The sequence below is a fragment of the Taudactylus pleione genome, unplaced genomic scaffold (assembly GCF_031769625.1).
Source record: "Taudactylus pleione unplaced genomic scaffold, aTauple2 ptg000076l, whole genome shotgun sequence".
NCBI lineage: Eukaryota > Metazoa > Chordata > Amphibia > Anura > Myobatrachidae > Taudactylus > Taudactylus pleione.
In genome coordinates this window covers 343,993-360,089 of record NW_028284478.1, presented here as the reverse complement: position 1 = coordinate 360,089, position 16,097 = coordinate 343,993, and the positions used below count along the sequence as shown (strand labels likewise).

General features: G+C 44.5%; 2 protein-coding genes across 3 annotated transcripts in view; one reads left to right on the top strand and one right to left on the bottom strand.

Annotated features, from left to right (window-relative positions):
• LOC148532447 (uncharacterized) overlaps nt 1-5,944 on the bottom strand; it is a 35,486-nt gene extending 29,542 nt beyond the window's left edge. For both annotated transcript variants that reach the window (XM_088467813.1, XM_088467814.1), the window contains exon 1: nt 5,891-5,944. The gene's annotated coding sequence lies outside the window, so the exon portion shown is untranslated. The remainder of the gene's footprint in view (nt 1-5,890) is intronic.
• The window catches only part of LOC148532444 (uncharacterized), a 301,272-nt gene that overhangs the window by 160,844 nt on the left and 124,331 nt on the right, over nt 1-16,097 (top strand). The window contains 5 exon segments of the mRNA XM_088467804.1: nt 6,252-6,322; nt 9,437-9,628; nt 10,500-10,623; nt 10,744-10,841; nt 10,996-11,344. Coding sequence (XP_088323930.1) covers nt 6,252-6,322; nt 9,437-9,628; nt 10,500-10,623; nt 10,744-10,841; nt 10,996-11,344 — 834 coding nt within the window.

Genomic DNA, 16,097 nt, shown 5'->3' with positions numbered 1-16,097 from the left:
AGTAATAACAGGACACCACAGGCTGCTCCTCCTGTATAATAATAGTAATAACAGGACACCACAGGCTGCTCCCCCTGTATAATAATAATAATAACAGGACACCACAGGCTGCTCCCCTGTATAATAATAGTAACAGGACACCACAGGCTGCTCCCACTGTTTAATAATAGTAACAGGACACCACAGGCTGCTCCCCCTGTATAATAATAATAGCAGGACACCACAGGCTGCTCCCCCTGTATAATAATAATAACAGGACACCACAGGCTGCCCCCTGTATAATAATAGTAACAGGACACCACAGGCTGCTCCCCCTGTATAATAGGAACAAGACACCACAGGCTGCTCCCCCTGTATAATAATAGTAATAACAGGACAGCACAGGCTGCTCCCCCTGTATAATAATAGTAATAACAGGACACCACAGGCTGCTCCCCCTGTATAATAATAGTAATAACAGGACACCACAGGCTGCTCCCCCTGTATAATAATAATAATAACAGGACACCACAGGCTGCTCCCCTGTATAATAATAGTAACAGGACACCACAGGCTGCTCCCACTGTTTAATAATAGTAACAGGACACCACAGGCTGCTCCCCCTGTATAATAATAATAGCAGGACACCACAGGCTGCTCCCCCTGTATAATAATAATAACAGGACACCACAGGCTGCCCCCTGTATAATAATAGTAACAGGACACCACAGGCTGCTCCCCCTGTATAATAATAGTAATAACAGGACACCACAGGCTGCTCCCCCTGTATAATAATAGTAATAACAGGACAGCACAGGCTGCTCCCCCTGTATAATAATAGTAATAACAGGACACCACAGGCTGCTCCCCCTGTATAATAATAGTAATAACAGGACACCACAGGCTGCTCCCCCTGTATAATAATAATAATAACAGGACATCACAGGCTGCTCCCCTGTATAATAATAGTAACAGGACACCACAGGCTGCTCCCACTGTTTAATAATAGTAACAGGACACCACAGGCTGCTCCCCCTGTATAATAATAATAGCAGGACACCACAGGCTGCTCCGCCTGTATAATAATAATAACAGGACACCACAGGCTGCCCCCTGTATAATAATAGTAACAGGACACCACAGGCTGCTCCCCCTGTATAATAGGAACAAGACACCACAGGCTGCTCCCCCTGTATAATAATAGTAATAACAGGACACCACAGGCTGCTCCCCCTGTATAATAATAGAAATAACAGGACACCACAGGCTGCTCCCCCTGTATAATAATAGTAATAACAGGACAGCACAGGCTACTCCCCCTGTATAATAATAGTAATAACAGGACACCACAGGCTGCTCCCCCTGTATAATAATAGTAATAACAGGACACCACAGGCTGCTCCCCCTGTATAATAATAGTAATAACAGGACACCACAGGCTGCTCCCCCTGTATAATAATAATAATTATAACAGGACACCACAGGCTGCTCCCCTGTATAATAATAGTAACAGGACACCACAGGCTGCTCCCACTGTTTAATAATAGTAATAGGACACCACAGGCTGCTCCCCCTGTATAATAATAATAGCAGGACACCACAGGCTGCTCCCCCTGTATAATAATAACAACAGGACACCACAGGCTGCTCCCTGTATAATAATAGTAACAGGACACCACAGGTTGATCCCCCTGTATAATAGGAACAAGACACCACAGGCTGCTCCCCCTGTATAATAATAGTAATAACAGGACACCACAGGCTGCTCCCCCTGTATAATAATAGTAATAACAGGACACCACAGGCTGCTCCCCCTGTATAATAATAATAATAACAGGACACCACAGGCTGCTCCCCTGTATAATAATAGTAACAGGACACCACAGGCTGCTCCCACTGTTTAATAATAGTAATAGGACACCACAGGCTGCTCCCCCTGTATAATAATAATAGCAGGACACCACAGGCTGCTCCCGCTGTATAATAATAATAACAGGACACCACAGGCTGCCCCCTGTATAATAATAGTAACAGGACACCACAGGCTGCTCCCCCTGTATAATAATAGTAATAACAGGACACCACAGGCTGCTCCCCCTGTATAATAATAGTAATAACAGGACAGCACAGGCTGCTCCCCCTGTATAATAATAGTAATAACAGGACACCACAGGCTGCTCCCCCTGTATAATAATAGTAATAACAGGACACCACAGGCTGCTCCCCCTGTATAATAATAATAATAACAGGACACCACAGGCTGCTCCCCTGTATAATAATAGTAACAGGACACCACAGGCTGCTCCCACTGTTTAATAATAGTAACAGGACACCACAGGCTGCTCCCCCTGTATAATAATAATAGCAGGACACCACAGGCTGCTCCCCCTGTATAATAATAATAACAGGACACCACAGGCTGCCCCCTGTATAATAATAGTAACAGGACACCACAGGCTGCTCCCCCTGTATAATAGGAACAAGACACCACAGGCTGCTCCCCCTGTATAATAATAGTAATAACAGGACAGCACAGGCTGCTCCCCCTGTATAATAATAGTAATAACAGGACACCACAGGCTGCTCCCCCTGTATAATAATAGTAATAACAGGACACCACAGGCTGCTCCCCCTGTATAATAATAATAATAACAGGACACCACAGGCTGCTCCCCTGTATAATAATAGTAACAGGACACCACAGGCTGCTCCCACTGTTTAATAATAGTAACAGGACACCACAGGCTGCTCCCCCTGTATAATAATAATAGCAGGACACCACAGGCTGCTCCCCCTGTATAATAATAATAACAGGACACCACAGGCTGCCCCCTGTATAATAATAGTAACAGGACACCACAGGCTGCTCCCCCTGTATAATAATAGTAATAACAGGACACCAACAGGCTGCTCCCCCTGTATAATAATAGTAATAACAGGACAGCACAGGCTGCTCCCCCTGTATAATAATAGTAATAACAGGACACCACAGGCTGCTCCCCCTGTATAATAATAGTAATAACAGGACACCACAGGCTGCTCCCCCTGTATAATAATAATAATAACAGGACATCACAGGCTGCTCCCCTGTATAATAATAGTAACAGGACACCACAGGCTGCTCCCACTGTTTAATAATAGTAACAGGACACCACAGGCTGCTCCCCCTGTATAATAATAATAGCAGGACACCACAGGCTGCTCCCCCTGTATAATAATAATAACAGGACACCACAGGCTGCCCCCTGTATAATAATAGTAACAGGACACCACAGGCTGCTCCCCCTGTATAATAGGAACAAGACACCACAGGCTGCTCCCCCTGTATAATAATAGTAATAACAGGACACCACAGGCTGCTCCCCCTGTATAATAATAGAAATTACAGGACACCACAGGCTGCTCCCTGTATAATAATAGTAACAGGACACCACAGGTTGCTCCCCCTGTATAATAGGAACAAGACACCACAGGCTGCTCTCCCTGTATAATAATAGTAATAACAGGACACCACAGGCTGCTCCCCCTGTATAATAATAGTAATAACAGGACACCACAGGCTGCTCCCCCTGTATAATAATAATAATAATAACAGGACACCACAGGCTGCTCCCCTGTATAATAATAGTAACAGGACACCACAGGCTGCTCCCACTGTTTAATAATAGTAATAGGACACCACAGGCTGCTCCCCCTGTATAATAATAATAGCAGGACACCACAGGCTGCTCCCCCTGTATAATAATAACAACAGGACACCACAGGCTGCCCCCTGTATAATAATAGTAACAGGACACCACAGGCTGCTCCCCCTGTATAATAGGAACAAGACACCACAGGCTGCTCCCCCTGTATAATAATAGTAATAACAGGACACCACAGGCTGCTCCCCCTGTATAATAATAGAAATTACAGGACACCACAGGCTGCTCCCTGTATAATAATAGTAACAGGACACCACAGGTTGCTCCCCCTGTATAATAGGAACAAGACACCACAGGCTGCTCTCCCTGTATAATAATAGTAATAACAGGACACCACAGGCTGCTCCCCCTGTATAATAATAGTAATAACAGGACACCACAGGCTGCTCCCCCTGTATAATAATAATAATAATAACAGGACACCACAGGCTGCTCCCCTGTATAATAATAGTAACAGGACACCACAGGCTGCTCCCACTGTTTAATAATAGTAACAGGACACCACAGGCTGCTCCCCCTGTATAATAATAATAGCAGGACACCACAGGCTGCTCCCCCTGTATAATAATAATAACAGGACACCACAGGCTGCCCCCTGTATAATAATAGTAACAGGACACCACAGGCTGCTCCCCCTGTATAATAATAGTAATAACAGGACACCACAGGCTGCTCCTCCTGTATAATAATAGTAATAACAGGACAGCACAGGCTGCTCCCCCTGTATAATAATAGTAATAACAGGACACCACAGGCTGCTCCCCCTGTATAATAATAATAATAATAACAGGACATCACAGGCTGCTCCCCTGTATAATAATAGTAACAGGACACCACAGGCTGCTCCCACTGTTTAATAATAGTAACAGGACACCACAGGCTGCTCCCCCTGTATAATAATAATAGCAGGACACCACAGGCTGCTCCCCCTGTATAATAATAATAACAGGACACCACAGGCTGCCCCCTGTATAATAATAGTAACAGGACACCACAGGCTGCTCCCCCTGTATAATAGGAACAAGACACCACAGGCTGCTCCCCCTGTATAATAATAGTAATAACAGGACACCACAGGCTGCTCCCCCTGTATAATAATAGAAATTACAGGACACCACAGGCTGCTCCCTGTATAATAATAGTAACAGGACACCACAGGTTGCTCCCCCTGTATAATAGGAACAAGACACCACAGGCTGCTCTCCCTGTATAATAATAGTAATAACAGGACACCACAGGCTGCTCCCCCTGTATAATAATAGTAATAACAGGACACCACAGGCTGCTCCCCCTGTATAATAATAATAATAATAACAGGACACCACAGGCTGCTCCCCTGTATAATAATAGTAACAGGACACCACAGGCTGCTCCCACTGTTTAATAATAGTAATAGGACACCACAGGCTGCTCCCCCTGTATAATAATAATAGCAGGACACCACAGGCTGCTCCCCCTGTATAATAATAACAACAGGACACCACAGGCTGCCCCCTGTATAATAATAGTAACAGGACACCACAGGCTGCTCCCCCTGTATAATAGGAACAAGACACCACAGGCTGCTCCCCCTGTATAATAATAGTAATAACAGGACACCACAGGCTGCTCCCCCTGTATAATAATAGAAATTACAGGACACCACAGGCTGCTCCCTGTATAATAATAGTAACAGGACACCACAGGTTGCTCCCCCTGTATAATAGGAACAAGACACCACAGGCTGCTCTCCCTGTATAATAATAGTAATAACAGGACACCACAGGCTGCTCCCCCTGTATAATAATAGTAATAACAGGACACCACAGGCTGCTCCCCCTGTATAATAATAATAATAATAACAGGACACCACAGGCTGCTCCCCTGTATAATAATAGTAACAGGACACCACAGGCTGCTCCCACTGTTTAATAATAGTAACAGGACACCACAGGCTGCTCCCCCTGTATAATAATAGTAATAACAGCACACCACAGGCTGCTCCCCTGTATAATAATAGTAACAGGACACCACAGGCTGCTCCCACTGTTTAATAATAGTAATAGGACACCACAGGCTGCTCCCCCTGTATAATAATAATAGCAGGACACCACAGGCTGCCCCCTGTATAATAATAGTAACAGGACACCACAGGTTGCTCCCCCTGTATAATAGGAACAAGACACCACAGGCTGCTCCCCCTGTATAACAATTATAAATACCATTACCTGCTTTTTCTTTCTGCTGGGATCATCCGGAAGCTGCAGTAATAGGGTTGAAACGCCCCCTACACATAACCACGCCCCTCTCATAACCACGCCCCAACCCTCATTTCTCCGTGTAGCTATGGCTCCGGTCTGCCCCGCCCCTCCTATCATAGTGACCGCCCTCCTCTCATTCCCCTCAGTGCGGTGATTGGCAGCAGCGAGTAGCCAATCAGGCGGCACAGAGTAGAAAGACGTTCTGTAACTTAGCAGCCACCGGCACCTGCCGCTCACAGCTTCATCACTAGAGTAACAGCTATATAGTATAATGGTGTCCTCATGTACAGTGACCGGCGGCCATATTCTTATAGTCTCCCAATCACAGAGCAGAGGGGGCGGGGCCACCGGGGATTTAGCTGTCATTTTGTCATAGACATTCCTGACAGCCGGAGCCAGGTAACGTGTCCTGTATATATTATATTATTATTATATAGGGGAGAGGGGACGGTACAGTGATATAAGAGGGGGAATAACACAGCTCCCAGCACACACTGATATGTGATATTATTATTATATAGGGGAGAGGGGACTGTACAGTGATATATGAGGGGGAATAACACAGCTCCCAGCACACACTGATATGTGATATTATTATTATATAGGGGAGAGGGGACTGTACAGTGATATATGAGGGGGGATAACACAGCTCCCAGCATACACTGATATGTGGTATTATTATTATATAGGGGAGAGGGGACTGTATAGTGATATATGAGGGGGAATAAAACAGCTCCCAGCACACACTGATATGTGGTATTATTATATAGGGGAGAGGGGACTGTACAGTGATATATGAGGGGGAATAACATAGCTCCCAGCACACACTGATATGTGGTATTATTATTATATAGGGGAGAGGGGACTGTACAGTGATATATGAGGGGGAATAAAACAGCTCCCAGCACACACTGATATGTGGTATTATTATATAGGGGAGAGGGGACTGTACAGTGATATATGAGGGGGAATAACACTGGTGTGATATGTATTACCGCCTGCCCGACAAAGGAGTAAATCCCGATCGTCCAAAAGGTAAGTATTTACTAACCTAACACCCCTAACCCTCCTAAGGGGTGCCTAACCCTAACCTCCCCCCTCTAAGTGCCTAAACCTAAGTCCCCCTCGGGGGTGCCTAACCATAACCTCCCCCCGGGGGTGCCTAACCCTCCCTCCCCCTAGCCTAAGCCTAGCCTCCCGGGGGGGTACCTAACCCTAAGTCCCCCCCCGGGAGCCCTAAACCTAACCCCCCCCCGTGCTCGGCTGTCCGCTGCGGCGCCTGGAATCCGCCCCATCGGGATGCCGGGCGCCGGTCTCCGACGTCGGGCAAATGACAGGCGTCTAAAATTAGACGCCTGTCATTCGTCCCTAGTCGGGATAAAGTAGTCTGGAAGCCGGCGGTCGGCATTTAGACCGTCAGCTTCCTGACTACATCCCAATAACACAGCTCCCAGCACACACTGATATGTGGTGTTATTATATAGGGGGGTGGGGACTGTACAGTGATATATGAGGGGGAATAACACTGGTGTGATATGTATTACCGCCTGCCCGACAAAGGAGTAAATCCCGATCGTCCAAAAGGTAAGTATTTACTAACCTAACACCCCTAACCCTCCTAAGGGGTGCCTAACCCTAACCTCCCCCCTCTAAGTGCCTAAACCTAAGTCCCCCTCGGGGGTGCCTAACCATAACCTCCCCCCGGGGGTGCCTAACCCTCCCTCCCCCTAGCCTAAGCCTAGCCTCCCGGGGGGGTACCTAACCCTAAGTCCCCCCCCGGGAGCCCTAAACCTAACCCCCCCCCGTGCTCGGCTGTCCGCTGCGGCGCCTGGAATCCGCCCCATCGGGATGCCGGGCGCCGGTCTCCGACGTCGGGCAAATGACAGGCGTCTAAAATTAGACGCCTGTCATTCGTCCCTAGTCGGGATAAAGTAGTCTGGAAGCCGGCGGTCGGCATTTAGACCGTCAGCTTCCTGACTACATCCCAATAACACAGCTCCCAGCACACACTGATATGTGGTGTTATTATATAGGGGGGTGGGGACTGTACAGTGATATATGAGGGGGACTAATACAGCTCCCAGCATACACTGATATGTGGTGTTATTATATAGGGGGAGAGGGGACCATACAGTGATATGAGGGGGAATAACACAGCTCCCAGCACACACTGATATGTGGTATTATTATTATATAGGGGGAGGGGACCGTCCAGTGATATATGAGGTGGATAACACAGCTCCCAGCACACACTGATATGTGGTATTATTATATAGGGGGAGAGGGGACTGTACAGTGATATATGAGGTGGATAACACAGCTCCCAGCACACACTGATATGTGGTGTTATTATATAGGGGGAGAGGGGACTGTACAGTGATATATGAGGTGGATAACACAGCTCCCAGCACACACTGATATGTGGTATTATTATATAGGGGGAGAGGGGACTGTACAGTGATATATGAGGTGGATAACACAGCTCCCAGCACACACTGATATGTGGTATTATTATATAGAAGGGAGGGGACTGTTCAGTGATATATGAGTGTGGATAAAGCAGCCCCCAACACACACCAATATGTGGTATTAGTATTTCATAGAGGGGAGTGGAGTGGACTGTACAGTGATGCACCTCACGGACACAGTATCCTCACCTCCTGGCCTCAGTATGTCACCTCAGGTTTGCTGTAGGTGCAGGGTGCTAGAATGATGACTAGTAATGTCAATGCTGATGAAATGTAGACGTGATTAGAATGTCAACAAATCATTGCTGGTGGTTCAGCGGTGTAACCGGCTCTGGCGATGTTTTGTGGTTTGCTGACGCGGAGTGCCAGCGGAGGCATCTGATGAAATAGTTCTGGTGGTGATAGTTCTGTCCCTAACCCTCATCTACCGCAGCCTAACCCTAATGTTAGCATTGTGCAGAATGTCAGCAGTTCATTAATGTCAATATTAGAGATTATTCTAGCACCCTGCACCTGTCACAACCCATGCACTTCCTCTTTTCTGCCTGGGGTGTCGCTCTCTGTTTCTGATGAAAGAAACTGCTTTGATACAGACTAGACTGTGCTAGAAGCACCAGAGCAGACAGCGACACCCCAGACAGGAAAGAGGAACAGCATGGGTTGTGACAGGTGCAGGGTGCTAGAATGAACACTAGACATTATAATCTGGGAGAGGGGTAGTCTGCACTGAGCTAGCCAATCAGGACTAGGAGTGACTGGACTAGTGCATAATGTGAGCAGTGTGGCCAGTCTGGGAGAGGGGTAATTTGAACTGAGCTAGCCAATCAGGACTAGGTGTTACTGGACCAATCCTAGTGCTCAGTGTGATCAGTGTGGCCAATCTGGAAGAGGGGTAGTTTGCACTGGGCCAGTATTTGGGGTACAGTATGGTAACGGATAGAATAGGGGCTGTTAATGTAAACGATAATTTCCACCTTTTAAGTCGTTAAAACAACTCACAATAAAGTTTATTTCCATTTTATATTCTATCTCCCCCAATACACAGGATTACACAGTAGTAAAGAAGACATCCGGTGAGTGTGAGACACCCAGCAGCCATCCCTGTGTGTCAGGAGGACTGAGCAGGACCCAGAGCCCCATCACGGTGCCTCCACCTCACTCACTGATACATGAGAGACACAATGACCAGAAGATCCTGGAACTAACAAACAAGATCATTCAGCTGCTGAATGGAGAGGTGACTGCTGGGAATGGGACATTATACAGTAACACCAGGGGATGTGTCTGGGTGATGACTGGAGAGGTGACTGCTGGGAATGGGACATTATACAGTAACACCAGGGGATGCGTCTGGGTGATGACTGGAGAGTTGACTGCAGGGAATGGGATATTATACAGTAACACCAGGGGATGTGTCTGGGTGATGACTGGAGAAGTGACTGCTGGGAATTGGACATTATACAGTAACACCAGGGGATGCGTCTGGGTGATGACTGGAGAGGTGACTGCTGGGAATGGGACATTATACAGTAACACCAGGGGATGCGCCTGGGTGATTACTGGAGAGGTGACTGCTGGGGATGGGACATTATACAGTAACACCAGGGGATGCGCCTGGGTGGTGACTGGTGAGGTGACTGCTGAGAATTGGACATTATACAGTAACACCAGGGGATGCGTCTGGGTGATGACTGGAGAAGTGACTGCTGGGAATTGGACATTATACAGTAACACCAGGGGATGCGTCTGGGTGATGACTGGAGAGGTGACTGCTGGGAATGGGACATTATACAGTAACACCAGGGGATGCGCCTGGGTGATTACTGGAGAGGTGACTGCTGGGGATGGGACATTATACAGTAACACCAGGGGATGCGCCTGGGTGGTGACTGGTGAGGTGACTGCAGGGAGTGGGACATTATACAGTAACACCAGGGGATGTGTCTGGGTGATGACTGGAGAGGTGACTGCTGGGAATGGGACATTATACAGTAACACCAGGGGATATGTCTGGGTGATGACTGGAGAGGTGACTGTTGGGAATCAGACATTATACAGTAACACCAGGGGATGTATCTGGGTAATGACTGTATCATTGTGTGTGTCAGGTTCCTATAAGGTGTCAGGATGTCACTGTCTATGTCTCCATGCAGGAGGGGGAGTATATAGAGGAACACAGGGGTGTGTACAAGGACGTGATGATGGAGAATCACCAGTCCCTCACATCACTGGGTAAGAGGAGAATGTAATTTATCGTACAGGGGAGAGCAGGTATGGGGGACCCCCTATATACACACATCATCTGATAATCACATATATACAATGTACTCAGTCACTGTGTGTCTCTTGTAGATGGATCCGGTAACAGAAATACCCCAGATATATGTACCCGTCCTCTTTATTCCCAGGATGGTACAGAGGAGTATCAAAGGATCCTACAGGAGCATCAGGTAGATGGGATTTAGGGTCTCACCAATGTACCAAAAGTGGCTGTCACTATAGGATCTATATACACTGTCTTATACACTGATTTTATACTATATACTCAGTTAATGAAATTAGACATTAGTAAGGTCTTATTTTATTGTTTTGTGGGTTACTTAGGGTGAAGGTATGACTGATATTAAGATTGAAGTTATAGAGGAAGAAGAAACATATGTGATTGATATGAAGACAGAAGATACAGAGGGAGAAGAAGAGACGTATGTGACTGATGTGAAGGCAGAAGATATAGAGGGAGAAGAAGAAACATATGTAACTGATATGAAGGCAGAAGATACAGAGGGAGAAGCAGAGATGTATGTGACTGATATGAAGGCAGAAGATACAGAGGGAGAAGAAGAGACATATGTGACCCATATGAAGGCAGAAGATACAGAGGGAGAAGAAGAGATGTATCTGCAAAGTGATCAGCAATGTAAGGAGAAGGAAATCCCTAAAGATATCAGCACAGGTGAGTAAAAAACAGTTATTACAGAAAATAGTCACATACTCTTCTTGCTCAGTCACTACAGCAATCTCTTATCCTACACCCGCCTCTGTCAGTACAAACTATTGAAGTAAATATATCTGCCCAGTGGGGGTGTCGGGAGCCATCAGCCCCTATTACACTCCTGCTCTCTCCTTCACATCCTTTCACTATGTGTTACCAGCCCAGAGATCTGACCAGTCTCCTCCCCACACTCTCTGGTGTATCTCATACATCAGGAGCCATCAGCCCCTATTTTACTCCTGCTCTCCCCCTCACATCATGTCACTGTGTGTTACCAGCCCAGAGATCTGACCAGTCTCCTTCCCACACTCTCTGGTGTATCTTATACATCAGGATCTGTCAGCCCCTATTATACTTCTGCTCTCCTCCTCACATCATGCCACTGTGTGTTACAAGACCAGAGATGTGACCAGTCTCCTCTCCACACTCTCTGGTGTATCTCATACATCAGGAGCCATCAGCCCCTATTATACTCCTGCTCTCCCCCTCACATCATGTCACTGTGTGTTACCAGCCCAGAGATCTGACCAGTCTCCTCCCCACACTCTCTGGTGTATCTCATACATCAGGAGCCATCAGCCCCTATTATACTCCTGCTCTCCCCCTCACATCATGTCACTGTGTGTTACCAGCCCAGAGATCTGACCAGTTTCTTTTCCACACTCTCTGGTGTTTCTAGACCTCCATTAGAGATGTTCTTTGCTAGCGAGATACTGTTACTTTTGCAGAAACTGAGATGGAGAAGCAGAGTGCAGCTAGTATGACCTGTGTATGAGATAATGTATAGACCATACCTGCACTTTGTTAGTAGTGACAGTTTTAGATTCTTGTAATTTCCATTACAGTTTGGTGTAATCAATCAATTACTGAAATTGCATAGATGCAAAATAATTTTTTTTTTGTGGGGGACTCTTTTTATTAATATTTGTATATATTTAAAACATTTTATTGTTGTACCCAGTGGTCGAAGTCGGGCGGTATACGGCGGTATGATATACCGCCAATTACTTTTAGCTACAGAAGAGAATACCAGAACTGGGGTCCAGTATGAGATTCCAGCGCTGGAACAGCAGTGGCATTGTGTAGAGATGTGTCCCGTTGTGGACACATCAGGATCGGTGGTGGTGGTGCTGGCACATAGCCGGGACGGAGTATCTGGTCCCTGCTGCACTGCAGATTAGAGTAAGCACTTGCCAGCCAATCGCGCTCATGGGCCACCATGCCAATGAGAAGCTGCCAAGTGCAGCTTCTCATTGGTTCGCACCCGGTGCCGGATTTAAATAGCCTCTCCTTTTTTTTATTGACTTTTTGAGCCGGTCCGCGAGCCAGGATTGGCTGACAGCTGGTCGTACTGTAAACTGCAGTGCAGGAGCTGCTAGGACCCGATGTTCCTGCGGTGGCTCCATTCCCGCGCTGACTCAGAAAGACAGGTTAGAGAGAATTAGAAGGAGGGTGTGAGAGAGGGAATAGAGAGAGGGGCAGACAAAGGGAAGCAGGCAGTTAATGGTGTTGGGGGTGAGGGAATCCGTTAGTGAGAAGGACAGAGGTGAGAGAGGGGAGCAGGCAGGGAGAAGTGTGAGGGGTAAGAGGTGCAGGGGATGATATGGAAGCAGGGGCCATAGGTAGGCAGAGAGATTCAAATCTCCATATCCCCCACCTCTAAATTCCCACTCTGAGTACTGATTGTACCTCTAATCATATTTTTGTTGTTGTTGATTATAACATTATTTTAAGTATAATCAACAAAAAAGTATGATTTTTTTGAAGACTGAAAATCCCAACATTTTATCACCTGGCAAAATTACATAAGGGCAAGAATCACCCTCCTGGACATCCTATATTTTCGAGAATAGGGTCCATTGCTTACAACTTATCAAAATATACTAATATTTTTTTCCAACCACTTGTAACCAAGCAGTGAAGTTATCTAAAGGATATTATGAGTATTCTGCAAGAATAAAAGAATCATACATTTTGGGAACAAGTGATGTGAAGTCCCCTTATATATGCATCGACCACAGGATTCTTTCACCCCAGACATTACCTTTCCTCCATGAGCAACATTCCAAATCAACAGATACATTTCCTTATGTAATTAGAAATGTTAAATTTGAAAATATTGCATTTATTTTAACCTATAATTATATTTGGTTCAATGGAGTGTTCTTCCTCCAAAAATGTGGTATAGCCATGGGTACTTCATTTGTACCCTGTTTTGCCAATTTATTTGTGGCAAAATGGAAGGAGTTTGGCAGATCAATGCATACAGTAAAAACTTAATTTGTTGGTATAGATACACCGACGATATATTCTTCATCTGGAACGGATCAGAGAAAGACCTACAAGGCTTAATCAAAAAATTAATGATAATAACTTGAAACAAACACGAGCAAAGAAAAGGTAAAATTTCTTGACTTGGAAATTCATATAAAAGAAAACGGTAAACATACAAAAATCTACATAAAGGAGGTGAATGACAATAACTTACTACAGGTTGAGTCTCCCATATCCAAAATGCTTGGGACCAGGGGTATTTTGGATATCGGAATATTCCGTATTTTGGAATATTTGCATAATATAAAGAAATATCTTGGGTATGGGACACATATCTAAACACATAATGCATTTATGTGTTATATACACCTTATACACACAGCCTACAGGTCATTTTATACAATATTTTTAATAATTTTGAGCATCAAAAAAAGTTTGTGTACAAACATGAAATTCATTTACGTTTCATATACACCTTATACACACAGCCTGAAGGTTATTTTATACTGTATTTTAATGATTTTGTGCTTTAAAAAAAGTTTGTGTACGTTGAACCATCAGAAAGCAAAGGTTTCACTATCTGTCATGCTAAAAATCTTCCGTAATTCGGAATATTCCGTATTTCGGAATATTTGGATATGGGAGACTCAACCTGTACCAAAATCCAGCAATCACCATAGAAAGTGGGTTGCCAATATTCCAGGCAACCAGTTTAGACGTGTTAAGCAAAACTGTACTGAAGAAGCCAATTTCATGATCCAAAGCAAAGAAATGAAAGACAAATTCATTGAAAAGGGATATGGTGGGAAGTTTCTTGAAGAAATTGGGAAACAGCCGAGATGGATAGAAGTTCACTTATACAATACAAAAACAAAAATATGGCAGAGGGGAAATAGTCCACTGCTTTCATCACACAATATAGTAGCAATCTCTATTTTATAGAATCAATTTTACAAAAACATTGCAGCATACTACTTCTGGATTAGGAGCTTAAAACTATCCCCACATAGAAACCCAGAATTATTTTTAAAAAGGCAAAGAACCTCAAACAGGAAATGGTTAGAAGCTACACTGAAACAGAAAAATATTAAAACAAAATGAAAAACAGATTCTACCATTGCTTAAATTGTCTAGCTTGTACAAATGAAAGTATCAGAAGCGCTAAACCCTTAACAAGCCTTTAAATCAAACCAAACAGGAAAACATATTACTGTACATTACGGAGCACCTCACTTGTAAAACAGAGGAGGCCATATATCTGCTTGAAAGCCATTGTGGATATCAGCAAAAAGAAAAGTCAAAACATGCCTGGCCAAGCATATTTATAACATCAAAAGAGGACTTACCACTCATAGGAGTCAATTCTATTAGTTGCGAAGTGCGAGTTGCGATTTTCACTTCAAAATCGCATAGCGAATTCATTTTACAATCCAATTAACAACTCGCACTGATCAGTCAGACTGAATTCGCAACTTTCCACTCGCACCTCCCTTAGGGTGAGAGATGGAAAGGAAAATCTTTATTTTAAGGTTAACATGTGGGAACACTGAGCTCAACCCCTTGGAAACCCCCCCCCCTAATGACCAATTAGGCAATTGGATGTTTCTAATTAGGTTATTTAGTCCAATAATTACATGTCATTTTTTGAGGTTAGAAAAAAAAAAATGCCCTCAAATTACCCCAAAAATCAACTTTTTTCGTTAGTTTAGGCACCCCAAATTTAATTACAATAATTTTTTAGTTGAAAAATAATTGTTTTAATAATTTTTTTTCCATTTTTCAAGGTGCCCTCAAAGTTCCCCAAAATCACCTTTTTCAACTTTTTTTTGTATTATTCGTTTAATTCGTTTAAGATTAAACGAAAAAAGTTTGTTTTTTTATCATTTTCTTACCTTTAAAATAGAAAAAACACAAATCAGCCATTTGACACCATTTCAAAACCTACAGTAACTTCCTAATGGCCACAAACAGCCGTCTATACAGTCCTGCTAACGAAATTATCCATTTTGGGGGGTCCAGAATGGTCTCCCCATATTTTTATGCATTTCTCGCAATTCTCATTTGGCAGTCAATTCGCACCCCTCCGCTGCGAGTAGTGCAAATAGGCATTTTTCATTGGATTGGAGAATTCATGGCGAAGTGTGCCAGTTTAAAGAAACAAACTCGCTACTTGCAATTCGCACCTAATTGGATCGAGCCCATTGTGTTTCAAAACACTTCCTAGAAGTACAAAGACACTATGAGACTCAAATGCCTCACCCTACAAAAAGTCAATCAGATTTGGAGAGGAGGAAGTCTTACGAGAAGTTTAAAACAAGAAAACCCAAATAGATTTATAAGCTGAAAACGCTACAACCTTCTGGTCTTAACATTGACTTAGTACTGAATGCATTTTTATAACCTTTTACGATACTGATGCTTTTTAATACAATTCCTACAA